Genomic DNA, 19,006 nt, shown 5'->3' on the forward strand with positions numbered 1-19,006 from the left:
ATACCTATGGTAACCACTGTTCTGTTGTTGGGCAGGAATAAGTATACTTAGGTCAGAAATATTAGCAGTTTTGAAATACTTAGCTAAAATTTCATTTGCAGTTTCAAAAACCTTCGAAAGGACCCATAATGCTGCATTAAACAATCTACAGACAGGCAAATGAACACAATACATAGCAGTAGATGCACATGGTTTTTAGATAGCCGAGTCTTTGAGAACAAGGCGATCTGATTGCTCAGTTGAAAATTGTGATTCAAACAACTCAACTACACATACATGGATCGTGTTTTTAGGGTAAAATCCAGGGCACAAAATGTACCTTGTGTGATCTACATTCAGAATATATACTTGTTTCTTTCTGTTAAGCACAACTTTTTGAAAACGTATAACATGGAAGAAACAATGTATATTCCTTTTCAGGTTTGCATCGTCTTCAAACTCTTCTGGAAAGACTGATTATTGTGACAAAATCAGGCATTTCTAGAGAGTATTTGTGCACAAAAGAAAATGCCGGAGTTGAAAGTTGGAGCTTATTTGAAGTTTAAAAAAATGGAAGTAGTATGGATTGTATCCAGTATTGCAATCATTCATCTAAATGACAAGTTTTAATTCTAGAAATAAGTATCTCTCAAATTATATTCAAGTCTGATTATGGAGACAGATGAAAATATTATGCATTCATTAAAGAATCTTGTTAGCATAATGTTTTTGGTGTTTTTTTTCTTCCTTTCTTTCTCTATCCCCCTCTCTCACTATCTCCAGCTCCCCATTCTCTCTCCCTCTCTCTCTCTCTCTCTCCCTCTCTCTCTCTCTCGAATCCTCTCATTCTTCCCATTCTCTCTTTCCTGCTCTTTCTACGACTCTTCCCCTCCCGCGTCTCGTTTTCTCCTCCCTCACATTCCATCCATTCTCCCCTTATCCTTCTCTCTCTCTCCCTCCCCCTCCTCTATCTCTCTATCCCACGTCTCCCCATTCTCTTTCTCCCAGTTCTATTCTATCTTTCACTTACCAAACACTTATCAAACTTTTCCATGATTCTCAAATATGCATTATTTTGTGCGAATGATATGTGATTATGTGTGCAATTATTATGCCTGTATGCAGGCATGTATTTATTCTTTGCCATTATGTGTATGTAGCATAAGGCAGATCCGTGTATATAATGAATAAAAAGTATACTTGTTTATTGAGCATTAAAAAAGAAACAGTAATTGTTATGTTGTTGTGTGTTTACGGATGCACGTGCGTGTGTGTGTGTGTGTGATAGAGAGAGAGAGAGAGAAAAAAGATAAAGAGTGTAGATCTATATGTCTTAAAGAAGATTGGAAGAGTGCATGATCAAGAAAAGATAATTGGGTCTTATTTATCCAGGGGGGGGGGGGCGTTTCATCAAGTCTGAAAATTGATCTTGAAATTGACCGCATACATTTTAAGCTAAAATTGATTCGGTCTTTATTTTTTTAAAGATTAAAATTAATTTTAGCTGATGAAACACCCGGGTAGGCACATCAGTAGCAATACTGCCCTACAATCATTATTACACAGCACTGCCAGGTACCTATTTAATACACCTAAGTTGCTTGGGAACACGTTTTCTAGATGTAAGCACCAAGCAAGCATTGAACCCGTGACTTCTCGTATCATCGAGTTCAAGAGCCTTGGGAAAGGGCATACAATTTTGAATATCTTACAGGATTCTCAAACCGAGGGCGTCCTCGTTTTACGAGTGGTTCTCTGCGTGAGTGTCCTCGGTTTGGGAACACACACACACACAGTGACGCACACACACGCGCTTACGCGCGCAACCCTCGCCCTAAAATACAGTCGAATAAAAATCAAACCATATAAAATTAATGGACAATATTTCATCTTCATCAATGAAATAAAATTGATTACAAAAAAAATACCCACACATTCGCGTGCGCACCCTCACACGCACACACGTCCTGCATTCTAATATCTCCGTATTGCATTAAATTGGAAGAAGTAAAACACAATGAATGTCTGCGCTAATACCGGCCCCCCCCCCCCCCCCCCCTCCGAGGTCGGAATGACCGCATGCGTGTTGCCAAAATGTCCGGTAAAGGGGTACTTTTCGTGCGACAAAGTCCGGCCCGAGAATAGTAAAAAAAAAAAGGGGTGTATTTGACTTTTCACCCGGAGATTTCTTTAAAAAGGGGGTGTTTTTTTTTTTTTTCTCTCATCTCTTTGGATTCCTGAGAAATTATTCCGAATGAAGGGGGTACATTGAGCATTTCCCGAATTTAGGGGGGTCTCCAAGGCAGGAAAAGCCCGCAAAAAGCCCGCGAAAGGGGGGCTCGGAAATGTTGGCAGTCCTCAGATAGGGGGTGCTTTCAAAAAGAGGGAACGAGCATATGCGTACCCTAAATAACACTGAGTGGGGGGGGGGGGGGGCCGGGGCTAATACGCGTATAGCCTCCAGGAAGAGACACAGCCTGTTTATCAGAAAACTATCATTCTATTTCCACACAGGGCCCTATTTCATGAATCTTGTTATTTTAACTAAAATACAATACTTATCATAAGCTACTAAAATACTTGCATTTGTTTGGTTATAAGGAGATTGTTGATAGTTCTTGTTATTAATACATCAATCTATGAAACACTGAGGTTCCAGCTAGTCTTACATTATTTTTATATTAATCAAACCTTTCCTAAGCATGTTTAATATATCAATAATTATCATTACATCACTGAAATACCACAATTAATGGCATAGTCTAACTACTTAGAGTTTAACCTGCTGATAAAATGTTCATGATGTCTCAAGATAATGAAGATATTGTTATCAGTACGTATATTTTGCGTCAGTCAGCTTAAATCAGGGTAATTGACGAAAGTTCAATGAGTACCTTGCAGAACTATGCGTTCAGATACGACACAAATCCCAACATATGCAGTAACGGTTCTTGGAGGGGGGGGGGGGGGGGTTGCTACCAGATCCCCCGAAAGCCCACCAAAGCCCTCCATCCACCAACAAAATATATTCTTCTAGAACAGCTACTGGTTACATTATGATTTCTGTGCGTTATCTTTTCAACCTCAAACAATGCGGGTGGCAAGGTCGGGATGAACACTAGTTGATTATGCCTTATGAACAAATTAATGATTAATATACTGTGTTGCATTTATTTGAATTCTGGTAGGGACCCGTTTCAGCTGTGGGTTCGAAAAGAAAGAAAATGTTTTGACAGAGAAATAATATTTGTAGGGATTGTGAGCAAAGATAAGCATTCATATATTATTAAATTAATATCAAAGGAGAGCTTGAAAAGTGCACTTCATATTGTCCAACATATATCAATTTCTTCTTGAGTTACGAGGGAATATACCAGGCCAGGAGGGAGGGAGAGAGAGGGGGTGGGGGGGGGGGGGGTGGGGTTGCAGTAATGTGGCAGGAGTCATCATTCATATGAGGAATTATATGCCTAAAGAAACATGTTTTATTGTATATATTTTGGGACTGTGTACGAAGATTTACAAAGGGACCTTAGGCCTAAACAAAAACTTGTTGTATTGCCCTTTAGGTGCCAAAACATGGGTCGGTCGGTTGGAAAAGTTGGGTTTTTTTTAACTTTTTTTTTGGGGCCGATATTTTTCAGTTGTTAATGTTTGAACAAAATACATATTTTTGTTTTCATTAATAATAAAAAAAATCTAAAACACGGTTTAATTTTTTTTTTTTTTTTAAATGCCGACCGTAGATTTTCAGAATTTTGGGTCGGTCGCAAAGGGCAATACAAGTTTTTATTTTAGGCCTTATTGAAAGACGAAAAGTGTCCAAGTCGGTATGAATACATTTGATCTTTTATTAGAACACCACGCAGTTTAAATTTCATTTGCTGCTGAAAGAATTCACAATTTCAGTGTTTATTCTAATTCACCATATACACTTACCTGCTTACAAGGTTCGAATCCCGACATGGCACTAATATCATTTGGTATCATTCTTGTGTGGTATGCTTATAGTATACAAATATACACTGCCTTGAGAGGTTCTGGTTAAAACTATGCGCAAGAGGTGACTCCAATAGTACTATTTGCTGAGGGGCGCAGCCCCGAAGCAAATGGTACTTTTGGAGTCACCGAGTCCCATAGTTTAACCAGTACCTCGAATAGAAGGCATGGTATATTTGTTTTATATCCTGCATCAAAAATGTATTTAAACAAAAATGAATTTAGAACAAAAAAAAATGTCAATTTTTATCTAAAAAGATTTAAAATATTTTGTTTTCATTAAATTAAGATTTGAAGAAAAAAAAATTATTCAATTAAAAAAAAAAAAAAAAAATTCAACTCCCAAATAGTACACCAAAATAGTACTCTCATATAGTACTTTCTAAAAATAGGTCAAATATTTCTGGTCATGTGACGAGCTCTCAACCAATCAAAAGCCAACAAATTTTTGATGCAGGATATAATATGTATTATGTTGGGATTAGCGGAGTGAGAGAATTAATTGAATGTATCAAAAGAAATGCATTGCATATCGCGCACAAATGTTGGTTGATATTTGATATTCGATATTTGATATGTGTGGCATGATCAATTTTGTTGGCGATGTTATTTGGATCTGCAAAGACCGAATTAATAACCAAGTCCCAATTATTTCATTCAAACATCATATAATCAACTTTGGCGCAAGTCGATTTTTGCACTTTCGCAAACAATGCCTCCAGTTCATCCAAGCGTGAACACAAACCACACAAAATGATACTAAATGATTCGGGATAAAACACTCTTTCATAAGATGTATCATAATTTACTGTTCATAGATGATTTTTTTTTTTTTTAATAATTAGCAATTTTTTTTAGGGGTAAACATTTGTTTGACTCACACTGTAGTATATCTGTACAACGCTCAGAGACATTGTTTTGAGCGTTTTGATAAAAGTGGAATATTATTATTACACTGAATGTGAATGCTACGTGTATGTAACTAATACAGAAATAATGAATAAACAACAAAAACAATAGCAAAAATGCATTATCTAATTAGGCCTAAAGCCATAAGTGAGATATGAATTTTTGTATTGTTATAGTGCACGTATGAAATGTAGGTTCCCGAGTTTACACACACACACACACACACAAAATACTTTTTAGGTATTGACTTGGTTGATATTGATATTTGCAAAGAATTATGAATCTAAAGTCCAATTCTGTTATCACTTCTATGTGAAATTGTCACTCATTATAAGTATCTTGATCGATCACCAGGATTTATGATTAACTTTTTATTTGCTAAGTCGTGTGCAGTTTTTTAGGGTTCAGCGTTCCTGTGCACGGCTCAAATATATCGAGCTTCGATGGCAAACGAATTTAATGTTACCCTGGGCATTCTCTGGATACAAAGTGATGTCAATTAATGACAGTTGAACAGATGATCGCAAAGAAGGAATTTGGGACATAATTATCTGTGACCAGAGAACTTACTGATCCAGTTATGCAGCGAGACATTAACAAATATGGATAATGTGAATCAAGAGATCCACGATGCAGTATTGCAGGGTAATCTTGAAGCCGTCGAAAGTTTGTTAAAACTTGGTTCAAACATAAATCAAACAAACCAAAATGGAAACACACCCTTACACATAGCGGTCCATAATGGTCAGGAAAATGTCATCGAGTATCTCATAAATCATGGAGCTGATGTGAACGAGGCGACTCCAGATGGACAAACACCCTTACATCTTGCTGTATCACTCGGACGTCTTAAAGCAATACCATTTATACTCAGCCTTGGAGCTAATATGGACAAAGAAGACAAAGGCGGATACTCTGCATTATACAGCGCTGTAAGGATTGGTCATCTTGATATAGTACGATACTTTATCAGTCAGGGGGCAAAAGTGAATCAGGGCAGTACTAAAGGCTGGTCTCCTTTAAATATTGCAGCAGGGTACGGTAAACTTGATGTAGTGAGATATCTGATCAGTCAAAAAGCTGAGGTGAATGGTAATGTGATTTCCGCACTGCAAAATGGTGCAACATATGGTCATCTGGATGTCACCAAATATCTGATCAGTCAAGGAGCTGAGGTGAATAAGGGAAATAATGAGGGTAGGACTGCCTTACATAGTGCTGCTTCCAATGGTCATCTTGATGTCACCAAATATTTGATCAGTCAAGGAGCTGAGATCAATAAAGGGAATAATGATGATTCGACTGCATTACACAGAGCTGCCCAGAAGGGTCATCTTGATGTCACCAAATATCTGATCAGTCAAGGAGCTGAGGTGACTAGGGTAGATAAGAACGGCCGGACTGCATTACGAGGTGCTGCTTTCAATGGTCATCTTGATGTCACCAAATATCTGATCAGTCAAGGAGCTGAGGTTAATAAGGGAGATAATGAGGGTTGGACTGCACTAAGTGTTGCTGCTCAAAATGGTCATCTTGATGTCACCAAATATCTGATCAGCCAAGGAGATGGGGTGAATATGGGTAATAATCAAGGTAGTACTGCATTACACTGTGCTGCTACCAATGGTCATCTAGATGTCAACAAATATCTGATCAGCCAAGGAGCTGAGGTTAATCAGGGAGACAATGATGGTTGGACTGCATTACAGGATGCTGCTCAGAAGGGTCATCTTGAAGTCGCCAAATATCTCATTATTCAAGGAGCTGATGTGAATAGGGGAGATAAGAACGGTCAGACTGCACTACGTGCTGCAGCTTTCAATGGCCATCTTGATGTCACCAAATATCTCACCAGTGAAGGAGCTGATGTTAATCAGGGAGACAATGAGGGTTGGACTGCACTAAGTGTTGCTGCTTCGAATGGTCATCTTGATGTCACCAAATATTTGATCAGTCAAGGAGCTGAGATCAATAAAGGGAATAATGATGATTCGACTGCATTACACAGAGCTGCCCAGAAGGGTCATGTTGATGTCACCAAATATCTGATCAGTCAAGGAGCTGAGGTGACTAGGGTAGATAAGAACGGCCGGACTGCATTACGAGGGGCTGCTTTCAAAGGTCATCTTGATGTCACCAAATATCTGATCAGTCAAGGAGCTGAGGTTAATCAGGGAGATAATGAGGGTTGGACTGCACTAAGTGTTGCTGCTCAAAATGGTCATCTTGATGTCACCAAATATCTGATCAGCCAAGGAGATGGGGTGAATATGGGTAATAATCAAGGTAGTACTGCATTACACTGTGCTGCTACCAATGGTCATCTAGATGTCAACAAATATCTGATCAGCCAAGGAGCTGAGGTTAATCAGGGAGACAATGATGGTTGGACTGCATTACAGGATGCTGCTCAGAAGGGTCATCTTGAAGTCGCCAAATATCTCATTATTCAAGGAGCTGATGTGAATAGGGGAGATAAGAACGGTCGGACTGCACTACGTGCTGCAGCTTTCAATGGCCATCTTGATGTCACCAAATATCTCACCAGTGAAGGAGCTGATGTTAATCAGGGAGATAATGAGGGTTGTACTGCACTAAGTGTTGCTGCTCAAAATGGTCATCTTGATGTCACCAAATATCTCATCAGTCAAGGAGCTGAGGTTAATCAGGGAGATAATGAGGGTTGGACTGCACTAAGTGTTGCTGCTTCGAATGGTCATCTTGATGTCACCAAATATCTCATCAGTCAAGGAGTTGAGGTTAATCAGGGAGATAATGAGGGTTGGACTGCACTAAGTGTTGCTGCTCAATATGGTCATCTTGATGTCACCAAATATCTCATCAGTCAAGGAGCTGAGGTGACTAGGGTAGATAAGAACGGCCGGACTGCATTACGAGGTGCTGCTTTCAAAGGTCATCTTGATGTCACCAAATATCTGATCAGTCAAGGAGCTGAGGTTAATCAGGGAGATAATGAGAGTTGGACTGCACTAAGTGTTGCTACTTTGAATGGTCATCTTGATGTCACCAAATATCTCACCAGTGAAGGAGCTGATGTTAATCAGGGAGATAATGAGGGTTGGACTGCACTAAGTGTTGCTGCTCAAAATGGTCATCTTGATGTCACCAAATATCTCATCAGTCAAGAAGCTGAGGTGAATAAGGGAAATCATAAGGGTAGGACTGCATTACACAGTGCTGCTCAAAATGGTCATCTTGATGTCACCAAATATCTCATCAGTCAAGGAGCTGAGGTTAATCAGGGAGATAATGAGGGTTGGACTGCACTAAGTGTTGCTGCTTCGAATGGTCATCTTGATGTCACCAAATATCTCATCAGTCAAGGAGTTGAGGTTAATCAGGGAGATAATGAGGGTTGGACTGCATTACAGGATGCTGCTCAGAAGGGTCATCTTGAAGTCGCCAAATATCTCATTATTCAAGGAGCTGATGTGAATAGGGGAGATAAGAACGGTCGGACTGCACTACGTGCTGCAGCTTTCAATGGCCATCTTGATGTCACCAAATATCTCACCAGTGAAGGAGCTGATGTTAATCAGGGAGATAATGAGGGTTGGACTGCACTAAGTGTTGCTGCTCAAAATGGTCATCTTGATGTCACCAAATATCTCATCAGTCAAGGAGCTGAGGTTAATCAGGGAGATAATGAGGGTTGGACTGCACTAAGTGTTGCTGCTTCGAATGGTCATCTTGATGTCACCAAATATCTCATCAGTCAAGGAGTTGAGGTTAATCAGGGAGATAATGAGGGTTGGACTGCACTAAGTGTTGCTGCTCAATATGGTCATCTTGATGTCACCAAATATCTCATCAGTCAAGGAGCTGAGGTGACTAGGGTAGATAAGAACGGCCGGACTGCATTACGAGGTGCTGCTTTCAAAGGTCATCTTGATGTCACCAAATATCTGATCAGTCAAGGAGCTGAGGTTAATCAGGGAGATAATGAGAGTTGGACTGCACTAAGTGTTGCTACTTTGAATGGTCATCTTGATGTCACCAAATATCTCACCAGTGAAGGAGCTGATGTTAATCAGGGAGATAATGAGGGTTGGACTGCACTAAGTGTTGCTGCTCAAAATGGTCATCTTGATGTCACCAAATATCTCATCAGTCAAGAAGCTGAGGTGAATAAGGGAAATCATAAGGGTAGGACTGCATTACACAGTGCTGCTCAAAATGGTCATCTTGATGTCACCAAATATCTCATCAGTCAAGGAGCTGAGGTTAATCAGGGAGATAATGAGGGTTGGACTGCACTAAGTGTTGCTGCTTCGAATGGTCATCTTGATGTCACCAAATATCTCATCAGTCAAGGAGTTGAGGTTAATCAGGGAGATAATGAGGGTTGGACTGCACTAAGTGTTGCTGCTCAATATGGTCATCTTGATGTCACCAAATATCTCATCAGTCAAGGAGCGGAGGTGAATAAGGGAAATCATAAGGGTAGGACTGCATTACACAGTGCTGCTCAAAATGGTCATCTTGATGTCACCAAATATCTCATCAGTCAAGGAGCTGAGGTTAATCAGGGAGATAATGAGGGTTGGACTGCACTAAGTGTTGCTGCTCAAAATGGTCATCTTGATGTCACCAAATATCTGATCAGTCAAGGAGCTGAAGTCAATAAAGGGAATAATGAGGATTCGACTGCATTACACAGTGCTGCTCAGAACGGTCATCTTGAAGTCGTCAAATATCTCATCATTCAAGAAGCTGAGGTGACTAGGGTAAATAAGAACGGTTGGACTGCATTACGAGGTGCTGCTTTCAATGCTCATCTTGATGTCACCAAGTATCTGGTCAGTCAAGGAGCTGAGGTTAATCAGGGAGATAATGAGGGTAGGACTGCATTACACAGTGCTGCTCTAAATGGTCTTCTTGATGTCACCAAATATCTCATCATTGAAGGAGCTTACGCCCATAAGGGAGATGATAAGGGTTTCACTGCATTACAAGTTGCTGCTAAGGAAGGTCATCTTGATATCACCAAATATCTGATCAGTCAAGGAGCCAAGGTGAATCAGGAAGATAATGAGGGTAGGGCTGCGTTACAATTTGCTGCTCGGAATGGTCATGTTGATGTCACTAAATATTTGATCAATCAAGGAGCTGAGGTGAATAGGGGAGATAATGAGGGTAGGACTGCATTACAATTTGCTGCTAAGGAAGGTCAACTTGATATCACTAAATATCTCATCAGTCAAGGAGGTGAGGTGAATAACAGAGATAATGACGGTAGAACTGCATTACACAGTGCTGCTCAGGAGGGTCATCTTGATGTGACGAAGTATTTGGTAATACAAGGAATAAGTGTGAATATGAGTGACAGAAACGGTTACACCCCTTTGCACATTGCTGCTATGAATGGTGACTTCGATATTGTTAAGGTCCTACTTGAGGAAGGAGCCGTAGTTGATGAAAAAGATGCTAATGAACAGACCCCACTGCATCTATCTTCAAAGAAAGGAAGTGCCAACTCTTCCGACATCTTAGCAATTCGTTCAAAGGTGTGTAATAAATCCTTTCTCTACATAGTGAGCAGCCAATATAAATAATAAAAAAGTGTCAAAAAACGTTTTTTTTTTAAATGGTAATAATATAGGCAAACACAGCTAAGTAGGGTTTATTTCGAATTCATATGTTTCTGGGCTTATATTTAACCACATTCAGACTACACAAGGTGTAGGCTTATACGATTTTAAAAGAAATTTTCGATAATTTTTTGGCCATTCAAGCTAGTTGAAAGTCCACGTAATTAGAGAATGATATCAGTGCTTCATCATAAGGAATACGCCTATAATTTATAATTCATACATTATTTTTTTCATTTATTAATTCTTATTTTCTGTTATGTAGAGCACTGGGATTCTCGATCAACGTGATGATGACGGCAAGACTGCCATTCACCTCGCCACTCAAAATGACCACACACCGGTTGTCGAGTCGCTGGTTTCCCATGGAGCTTCCTTGAACATCCAGTCGCACAATGGAAAGACCTGCCTCCATGAAGCCATCATACTTTCTGGTCACAAGGGCGAAAAAGAACAAACGGAAGGGAAACTCAAACAGGTAAAGACGATTAAAAACTCAGCGAGCCGGACAATCGATAAGCTAGTCTGCAAGAAAGAAAAAAAAAATGGTAATTATGTCAATGTCACTTGTGATTAAGAGCTTGCCCCTGCATAGTGACCGAACAGTCATGTCAGAACAGTCAAAACTCAATATTTAGAGACAACTTTTGTTGGTTGCATGGTATACCAGTCGTATAGCACACGTTTCATCCAAGGCAAGATGAACGGAAGATCTATCGAAGTTATCAGGCAGATTGTTAGGTTTATGGTGTTTGTAAAGCGTTTCGATGGGAAATAAACAAGTAATTTAATAGATTGGCTGCGGTGGTTCCCGTACTTGATTGGTCAACTAAGACATCGATGTATGATGTCTTTACCATCAAACTTTAAAATGACCCGTTTATAAACATATTTAAATATACAAATTATCAATGCACATTTCTTTTTGTTCTTCTTTTTGATAACCTCTCTTGATACACCTGGTATTTGAACTCAGATCTCAGAGAACTTCTATCATCACGAGATTTCCCCAGAGAAGGCTTTAATCCTATACCTTCTGGATCACGGCGCGAAGCTGGATATAAGAGATGGTGAAGGCAAACTCCCAGTCCACTATACTACCAATGAAGTTATCCGACAGATGATATTTTCAAGGTAGGGAAATCTTTATCAATCTGCCAGGTCGGAAATAATCATCTGTGCATGTGCAGATAAAGGTTATTATACCAAACCGTAAAACCCATCGAAACGAATGCTGGATATGGTTCTAGGACATCCACCCCCGGATAACCACCCTCAATCAACTACCCCCTAAGACAACTACCCTCTAGGGCAACCACCCTCTAGGACGACTACCTCCTGGGACAACTACCCCCGGACAACTACTCCCAGTAAACTACCCCATTGGACAACTACCCCCGGACAACTACCCCTAGGACAACTACCCCCAGACAAGTACCACCCGGCCAAGTACCCCCCAGACAAATACCCCCTACGACAACTATCCGCTAGGACAAATACCCCCGGACAACTATCATAGGGGGTAGTTGTCAGTTGAGTGTTCCGCCCAGCATCTTAAATGTATCCGTGGTGAAGCCTGTGCGTATTCTTGCCTATTCGGACTTTTGAAGTTCGTTCAAGTTCATTTCCTCGATGCATTGTAATTGGAACGCCTGGATTCTGGACCTTTTGAGACGACTTGGTCATTTTTTTGTATTCTCTACATTCATATCATGACTGAAGATGTTTAACAGAAGCTCTTATATTTTCATCCATGATGTGATTATGAATAAAAACCATCAATACTAACAATCACTCTTTGGTCTCTCTTTTTACCTTCGAAATTATAGGTTACCTTCGATAGAGATGATCACAAGATATCGAGGTAATGTAGGATATAGAGAGATGACAACATTTACTCTCTCGTGCATTGTTTCAACTGCTCATACAGTCTTCATTTCGCTGTTAAAATGCACTCATGCATCTCTCAAAACGATAACTTGCCGTTTAAGTACTATTTGATACACATTCTTCGCCTACTGTACACTACATTCATTGATTATGCGAGAAATATATCTTCTCCACCTCAAACGATTATAGATTTTGTTAATTTTGTTAAATTACTGGCTTTATTGATGATGTACCCGAGATTCAGACTAAGTCATTGACTATTTTTCTTGATACAGAGAAACCGTTCATTTTCCACCATTTTGTTGCTAATCTCTTGATTTCATCTTTTGTACAGCCGAAGAAGCCATACCCTTGGTTACGGTGTCTGTTCTTGTCGATAGTGACGGAAAGCAGATAGAACTGGAAGACCTTGGTATATCAATGTCGATACCACTAGGGGCTGTACAAGAGAGTGGCTCCTGTGAGATTACATTAACCAGTATACAAGATCCTCCAAGCATCAATAGCCAGGGTGATGAATCGGTGGCCTGCTACGGGATCAGATGTGACCCTCCAAACATGATCTTCCACCAACCCGTTAAGATCAGGATACCACACTCAGCTTTCATCGTCAATCCAGATCAAGTGAAGCCTGACATTGTTTGCCGTGTATGGGATTCAGCGAAGGGTAAGTCCGTTGGGAGTGGTGGATGTAAATGTATAGACCGATGTTATTGTGTATACATACTCGTCCTGTGGACGAGTTGTTTCAGTTTTGGTTTTGACAATTGAGCTCGAAACGAAGATTCAACATGTAATGGTTCCTGAGACACCACTTTGTGTAACTTTGTCGTCTGCTGAGTGAACCAAGGACCTGGGGAGACGGGTAAAGGACTTCACCCGTAACATGGTTCAGATTCAGAAAATGACCCATTCTTAATCAAGTTAATGCTGGGATAAGTGGAAAGTGGTGTACCGAGATCCACAGCTAGCTTGCCAGACACAGCACTTTACATGACATTCTTAGCACAGGATACCATATTTTGTCTACTTTTACTTCCCAAGAAACACAAATTGAAAACGATATCTTAGCCATTATAATCATCCTGAACAGACCACCAAGAGGTTAATTTATATAGACAGTAAACACTGAAATCTTAAATCCTAATTGTAGTCTTAGAACGCCTTCAAAGTGATCTCTGGGTCGGTAGCCTGTATTGTGGTCATCCATAACGACGTGAGGAACGATTTGCAGTGTCTATTTATTTGTGGAATCTTTGACACCAGATCTACCAAGAACATCAAGAGAGAGGTCATCCCGCTCACCAGACGAACCACCATACTGCAGAGTGTACAGGAGACATCTTGAGCTATACATTGGTCACTGTGCTGAGTGGTGGGTTCTCATTCCTCTTGAAAAGCAGGTGATCCGACATCAACTTATGTGCACTCCATACATCCCAGACAAGATAGAGAGAAGGCAAGAGTTTGAAGTTCACCTGCAGATGCATCTGGACCTTCCTGGGATCGAAACGGTAAGTAAAAATTCATTCCCAGCGGACACTTTTTTTTTTTTTTGGTAGTCCAAAAAATCGAAACGACTCAGCCAACCGAAAAGTCGCTCAGTGGAGGGGGGGGGGGGGGGGGGGGGGGGGGGGGGGGGGGGGGGGGGGGGGTAAGAGGGGACACTTTTTTTTTTTTTTTTGGTATCGAAATTTGAAAATTTGACATTTTGCTCCGTTGGTGGGGGGGGGGGGGGGTAAGGCCATCCTTTTGAGGTCGGTCATGGGAATTTAAAAAAAAAAAAAAAAAAAAAAAAAAAAAAAATCCAAAAGGGGGGGGTTTTAGGGAAATTTAGGGGGGTTTACACACAAAGAATTACCAAAGGTATCGGAAATTGGTATCGAAATTTGAAAATTTGACATTTTGCTCCGTTGGTGGGGGGGGGGGGGGGTAAGGTCATCTTTTTGAGGTCGGTCATGGGATTTTTTTTTTTTTTTTTTTTTTAATTAAAAAAAAAAAAAAAAATTTAGGGGGGGGGGGTTTTACACACAAAGAATTACCAAAGGGGAGGTTTAACCCCCAAACCCCCCCCCCCCCTGTGTACGCGCCTGGTTGGTTATATTACGCACAATCAACCGGCCCATGTATTGTTATTATTTATTAATTAATTAACGGTCACCGTATATTTTGAAAGTTAGGTTGAAGTGGTCTAAAATTACCTTCTTAGCAATTTTAGGTCCTAAAAGGGCACTAGAAATGTCATAGATAAGAATAAAAGCAATAACCATGCACTTTGAAGGCATTTGCGATCTGAAAACAGAACTCAACTATCCCTTTAACGATTCAAAGTCTTCATGAAGTAAAGAAAGCATAATAATGGGCATTCGTTTGAAATGAGATAAACACTCTTGGAAATATGTTGCAAATTAAAAACTGCATTTATTCATGCCTTATCCTTTATTCAGCATCGCACTGTAACATTAAATATGTGGTTCTTTAATTTGGCCCCGATATTGCCCATGTTCTTCAAAAACTACATAGAGCCCTTCATATATAAAAATGAATCCATCTTCATGGTCAAAGAGGTTTAAATAAGTTTTGTATTACTTTCAAGTTTGATTTTAGGTGTGTTTTTAAAGAATCCACAACCTACTTTCCTCAATATCAATGCGTGACACAGGATATTAAATAATACCTTACAGTCATATTCACCTTTTTTCTGATAGAGTGAGTGAGGAACAAAGTAACGAGTTATTGATAATATTTTTACTCAGTAATATCATAAAGACACGTACATATTCAGCCCACATTTAGATGCACAAGAAATATAACGATTTTCCAAACACTGGGGTTCTTAAAAAGAACCATCGCGTCACTGTGAACCCTTTAGCATTGTTTAATGATACTGGCGGAACCTTTACAGATTTTTTAAGGAGGAGCATGTTTATTTTTAGAACCGTGGTTGCTCACTACCAGGAGCTCTTTAGAACCATTTCACTCTATGTCCTAAGCGTGCTTAGAGTTGTACTAGTTATTAATCTTCTGTTAACATTTGAAACCTTTTATTCACTGAAAAGAAAAATCACCCATTCTACGTTTTGCACTATATAAACAAATTACATGTAAATAACACTTGTGTGTGTCGATGGTACTTTATTTTTTGTTAAGGATATACAAGAGGAACAGAAGCAGCAGTCGTACCACAAGAGTCATCGCTCCGTTCCCTTCAGTGTTGAATCTAAGTCTGGTGACGTCACAGTGACGTGTCATCGTGAGGACGAACAAGTTGAAAGCAAGGTAATCAAAATTGGAAATCATTATTTTGATGTATCAATGTTGTCTAAACTATGCTATAGATAATACGTGACGTTCGAGTTTTCATACCGAAATCTGTATTTAATGATCAAGATATTGTTTTTCAATAAAAGTTTACAAGGTTTAATGAAAAATGTCAGATGTAACAAAATGCAATGGTAAAAATGTCAGAGGTAAACATGTCAGTTAAAGACATCTTTAATTTTACATCTGGCATTCTCAACTTCTGCATCTATCTCTACCTCAAGAACTTTTACCTCTGACACCGTTTACCTCTATCAAACCTCTGGTATACTCTCGTTTCGCATTCTTACCTCTGATATTTGTTTCCCTTCTCATATTTTTAAACATAATTTATACCTCTGACATTTTTTCACCTCTGACATCTAAAATTTGTTGCCTTGGGAATGTTTAACCCTGGTATTAGTACATGTGAAACCTTAACCTGCCACCATTACTCAAACATTCCCTTACCATGTTGGCCAGTTATCCGACATGAATATGCACCCGGGGGAATGTATCTTGGTAAAGACGATCGCATCTACTTAAAATAAAAATCAGTTTAAGGGAATTCTAAAAGCCTTTTACGTCACCTACTGAAAAGTGCGACAAATAATAATGACGTATTCGAACACGATTTCTATTGTATAAACAATAGGGTACTAAAATTGCCCTTGAGCTGATTTATCTAAAATTATTGTGATCGTGTTACTAATACTATATGCTATAAAACATTAACACATTCTGATTTTTTTTAATTTTTTCCTCGCAATGATACCGTTTCAAATTTAGAGTTGGTATTTTTTCTTTATTTCAATTACACAGATTCTCTCTTTAAAGGATGTTCATAGCAAAATGAGGCACAACATATTATTGTCCGTGACTCCTGCTGAGGATGATGTAGAATTTACAGGGATTACCATCACGATTACTCAGGATGGAAAGCTAGGGGTGTCTCGATCCATTGCTTTTATCATCAGACACACAGGTATATCTTCGTTTCGTGCTCTAAATAACAAATCATCAGTTACTTCGTGACTAATAACTCCTGAGTTAGAGCAAATAAAGAACTCAAAGAATTTGGAGAATCTATCGAGAATTAATGAACTAAAACTTAGAGATAATTACATTCGAATGTTATTTATGTCAGTAAGCAATGAATACCCAAAATTATCCGAAGTTTATAGTTCGGAATGGAATGTATATTCCTGTAATATTACTTTTTGACAGTTCGTCATGAAATGTGAAATGCGGGCATACGTACATTCGCATTTTGGTAATGTTCATTTTTACATGAATCTTTTGTACATACACTTCTTTCGTAAATTTAGTGATGACACAAAAGGTTTAGCAAATTGTTTGAAAACTAGAGGCCATCAGGAGAGGAAATATATAATAATAATAAAAGTAGACACAAGTCGTTTTCTGTATTTCCTCTTTAATTTGCCCTTGTTTAAATTGTAGATGGACCGGAGTACCAATTTCCTCCTGAGCCCTCATTTGTGCGGTAAGTTTTAGAAAAAATAATATGAAACTTTCTACTTTTTAAAAATTGTGGAATAGATTTCAGGACTTAAAAAAATAGTTACAAATACAGTACTTTCCCATCTCATTATATCTAAATTGCAAAGGTGATCAGAAATTGATACGGTGGCAATTTCTCTCTTTCGTCAAAGATATTGATAGGGTCGTTGAGGCAAATATAAGTAACATTCAATATGCTGCTATAAGTCATTGGCGTCGGGTTGTTGTTCATATAGCCATCGTTTAAAAGTAGTGTTAACAAGGACATTTACCAGAACACCTTCACATTGTCTTGCAGGGCAGTGGAAGAAGTCTCGAAAAGTGACCTGCCGGACATTGATGTCCTTACAATAGCCCAAACAATGACGGTCGACCATTTCTACGATTTGGGAGTAGCTCTTGGTTTCACTATACAACAACTGGATGCCATAGAATACAGGACGTTCCATGACAGAGAGCAGGCCATCTATGCCATGCTGGTGACATGGAGAGACAGACAAACATCCGGCCAAGCAGCAAAGGAAACGTTTCTGTCACTCATGGAGTCTTTAGAATCACCAGCAGAAGAAATTTCCATCTCAGGTTTGACTTTTGAACAAAGTGTCGGTTAGTCTTCCAAGCCAATGTCCATTTTAACATGAATAAAATTATTACCCTATTTAACTAGTAGAAAAAGGATTAAATCACTGTTTTTAAAATCGGACCCATATTGAACCCAAATTACTGTAAAACAGTAGGATTCAACCTTCCTGATAACTTAGGGACGAGTACATTCTAATACTTCCAATTGTTTTACAGAATAACTTTGGATAATAAATATGTTTTCATGGCATATTGGCACCCCTTTCAACTAGTTTTTCAGTGTTGTGCGTTGCTAGAAGTTAGGATTGAGGAAAGAATTAAGATTAAGTTCCAGTAAACATATTTCGAGACGCTAATGGTGCATGACAGTCAAGAAATAAGTTAGAGCTCTAGATATCTGCGTTGGAACAAGGGCTGTAATGAGTTGGAAAAATGAGTGTTGGAGTTACATCAGGATATTGCAATATATAATACATGTCGTTTCTCTACAACAGAAAAAAGAGACAAAATAGGGGTCGATGTACTCAAAATTATACTTATATAGTATCTACACATCATTATGAAGGATGGTGACAGAAGCATTATTTGGCTTGGCCTTTTAAAATGAGGTTACAAACTAGCTTGATTCCAATTGTCTTTTAAACAATATTTTTGTATTCTCATTCTTATTGTTTTTATGTTTATATCTTTATGTTCTACTTCGACTTCAAATAGGAACATCAGACATTGGGCCTACTGGGTAAGATTCTAATTTATTCAATGCTAACTAGGGTACTGATAGAATAGATATAGAATGTCAGTTCAGTCCTATTTATTGATAATCAGGTCCAGTTTATTTATATTTATTTATTTAATGAAGAAAGTGGAAGATAATAAGGAGAGACGAAAAGCACGTTTGCCGACATACTAGTTCCCTTTTTTTAGTGTCGGGGGCAATTTTTGTTGTTGTAATACTATCTAATTCAAATGTCTGGGGGAAAAATGAAGAAAAAACAGTTTTAGTGCTCACTACCCCCCCCCCCCTCCCCCCACCTAAGCGAAATATTGGTCGGCGCGATTTTCAAATTTGGCGCCCCCCCCCCCTCTTGGAAAATCCTGGATCCGCCACTGGGTCAAATCCCCCCCCCCCCACTCCTTAGCAAAAAGCTAGATCCACCCCTGAAACACTCATACAAAATATGTTTAGGTGATTAGATAAGACATTTTAAGTTTAA

General features: G+C 39.1%; 1 protein-coding gene across 1 annotated transcript; it reads left to right on the forward strand.

Annotated features, from left to right (window-relative positions):
* The first annotated feature begins 6,464 nt into the window (after nt 1–6,464).
* Nucleotides 6,465–11,524, forward strand: LOC105437203 (ankyrin repeat domain-containing protein 50-like). The gene is made up of 6 exons (XM_030991067.1): nt 6,465–6,777; nt 7,216–7,470; nt 8,236–8,460; nt 9,820–9,923; nt 10,765–10,977; nt 11,513–11,524. Exons 1-6 carry the CDS (start codon nt 6,465–6,467, stop codon nt 11,522–11,524), a joined length of 1,122 nt encoding a protein of 373 aa, XP_030846927.1.
* Nucleotides 11,525–19,006: the final 7,482 nt, after the last annotated feature.

Source organism: Strongylocentrotus purpuratus, unplaced genomic scaffold (assembly GCF_000002235.5).
Source record: "Strongylocentrotus purpuratus isolate Spur 01 unplaced genomic scaffold, Spur_5.0 spur5_scaffold_2, whole genome shotgun sequence".
NCBI lineage: Eukaryota > Metazoa > Echinodermata > Echinoidea > Camarodonta > Strongylocentrotidae > Strongylocentrotus > Strongylocentrotus purpuratus.

Bases quoted from the DNA above. Each gene is read 5' to 3' on its own strand.
- LOC105437203 (XM_030991067.1), top strand. From the start codon at position 6,465: ATGGGTAATAATCAAGGTAGTACTGCATTACACTGTGCTGCTACCAAT. The intron at 8,461-9,819 runs GTTGGACTGCAC...TCATTGAAGGAG, and splicing joins TAATCAGGGAGATAATGAGG to CTTACGCCCATAAGGGAGAT. The intron at 9,924-10,764 runs GTGAATCAGGAA...TCTGTTATGTAG, and splicing joins TGATCAGTCAAGGAGCCAAG to AGCACTGGGATTCTCGATCA.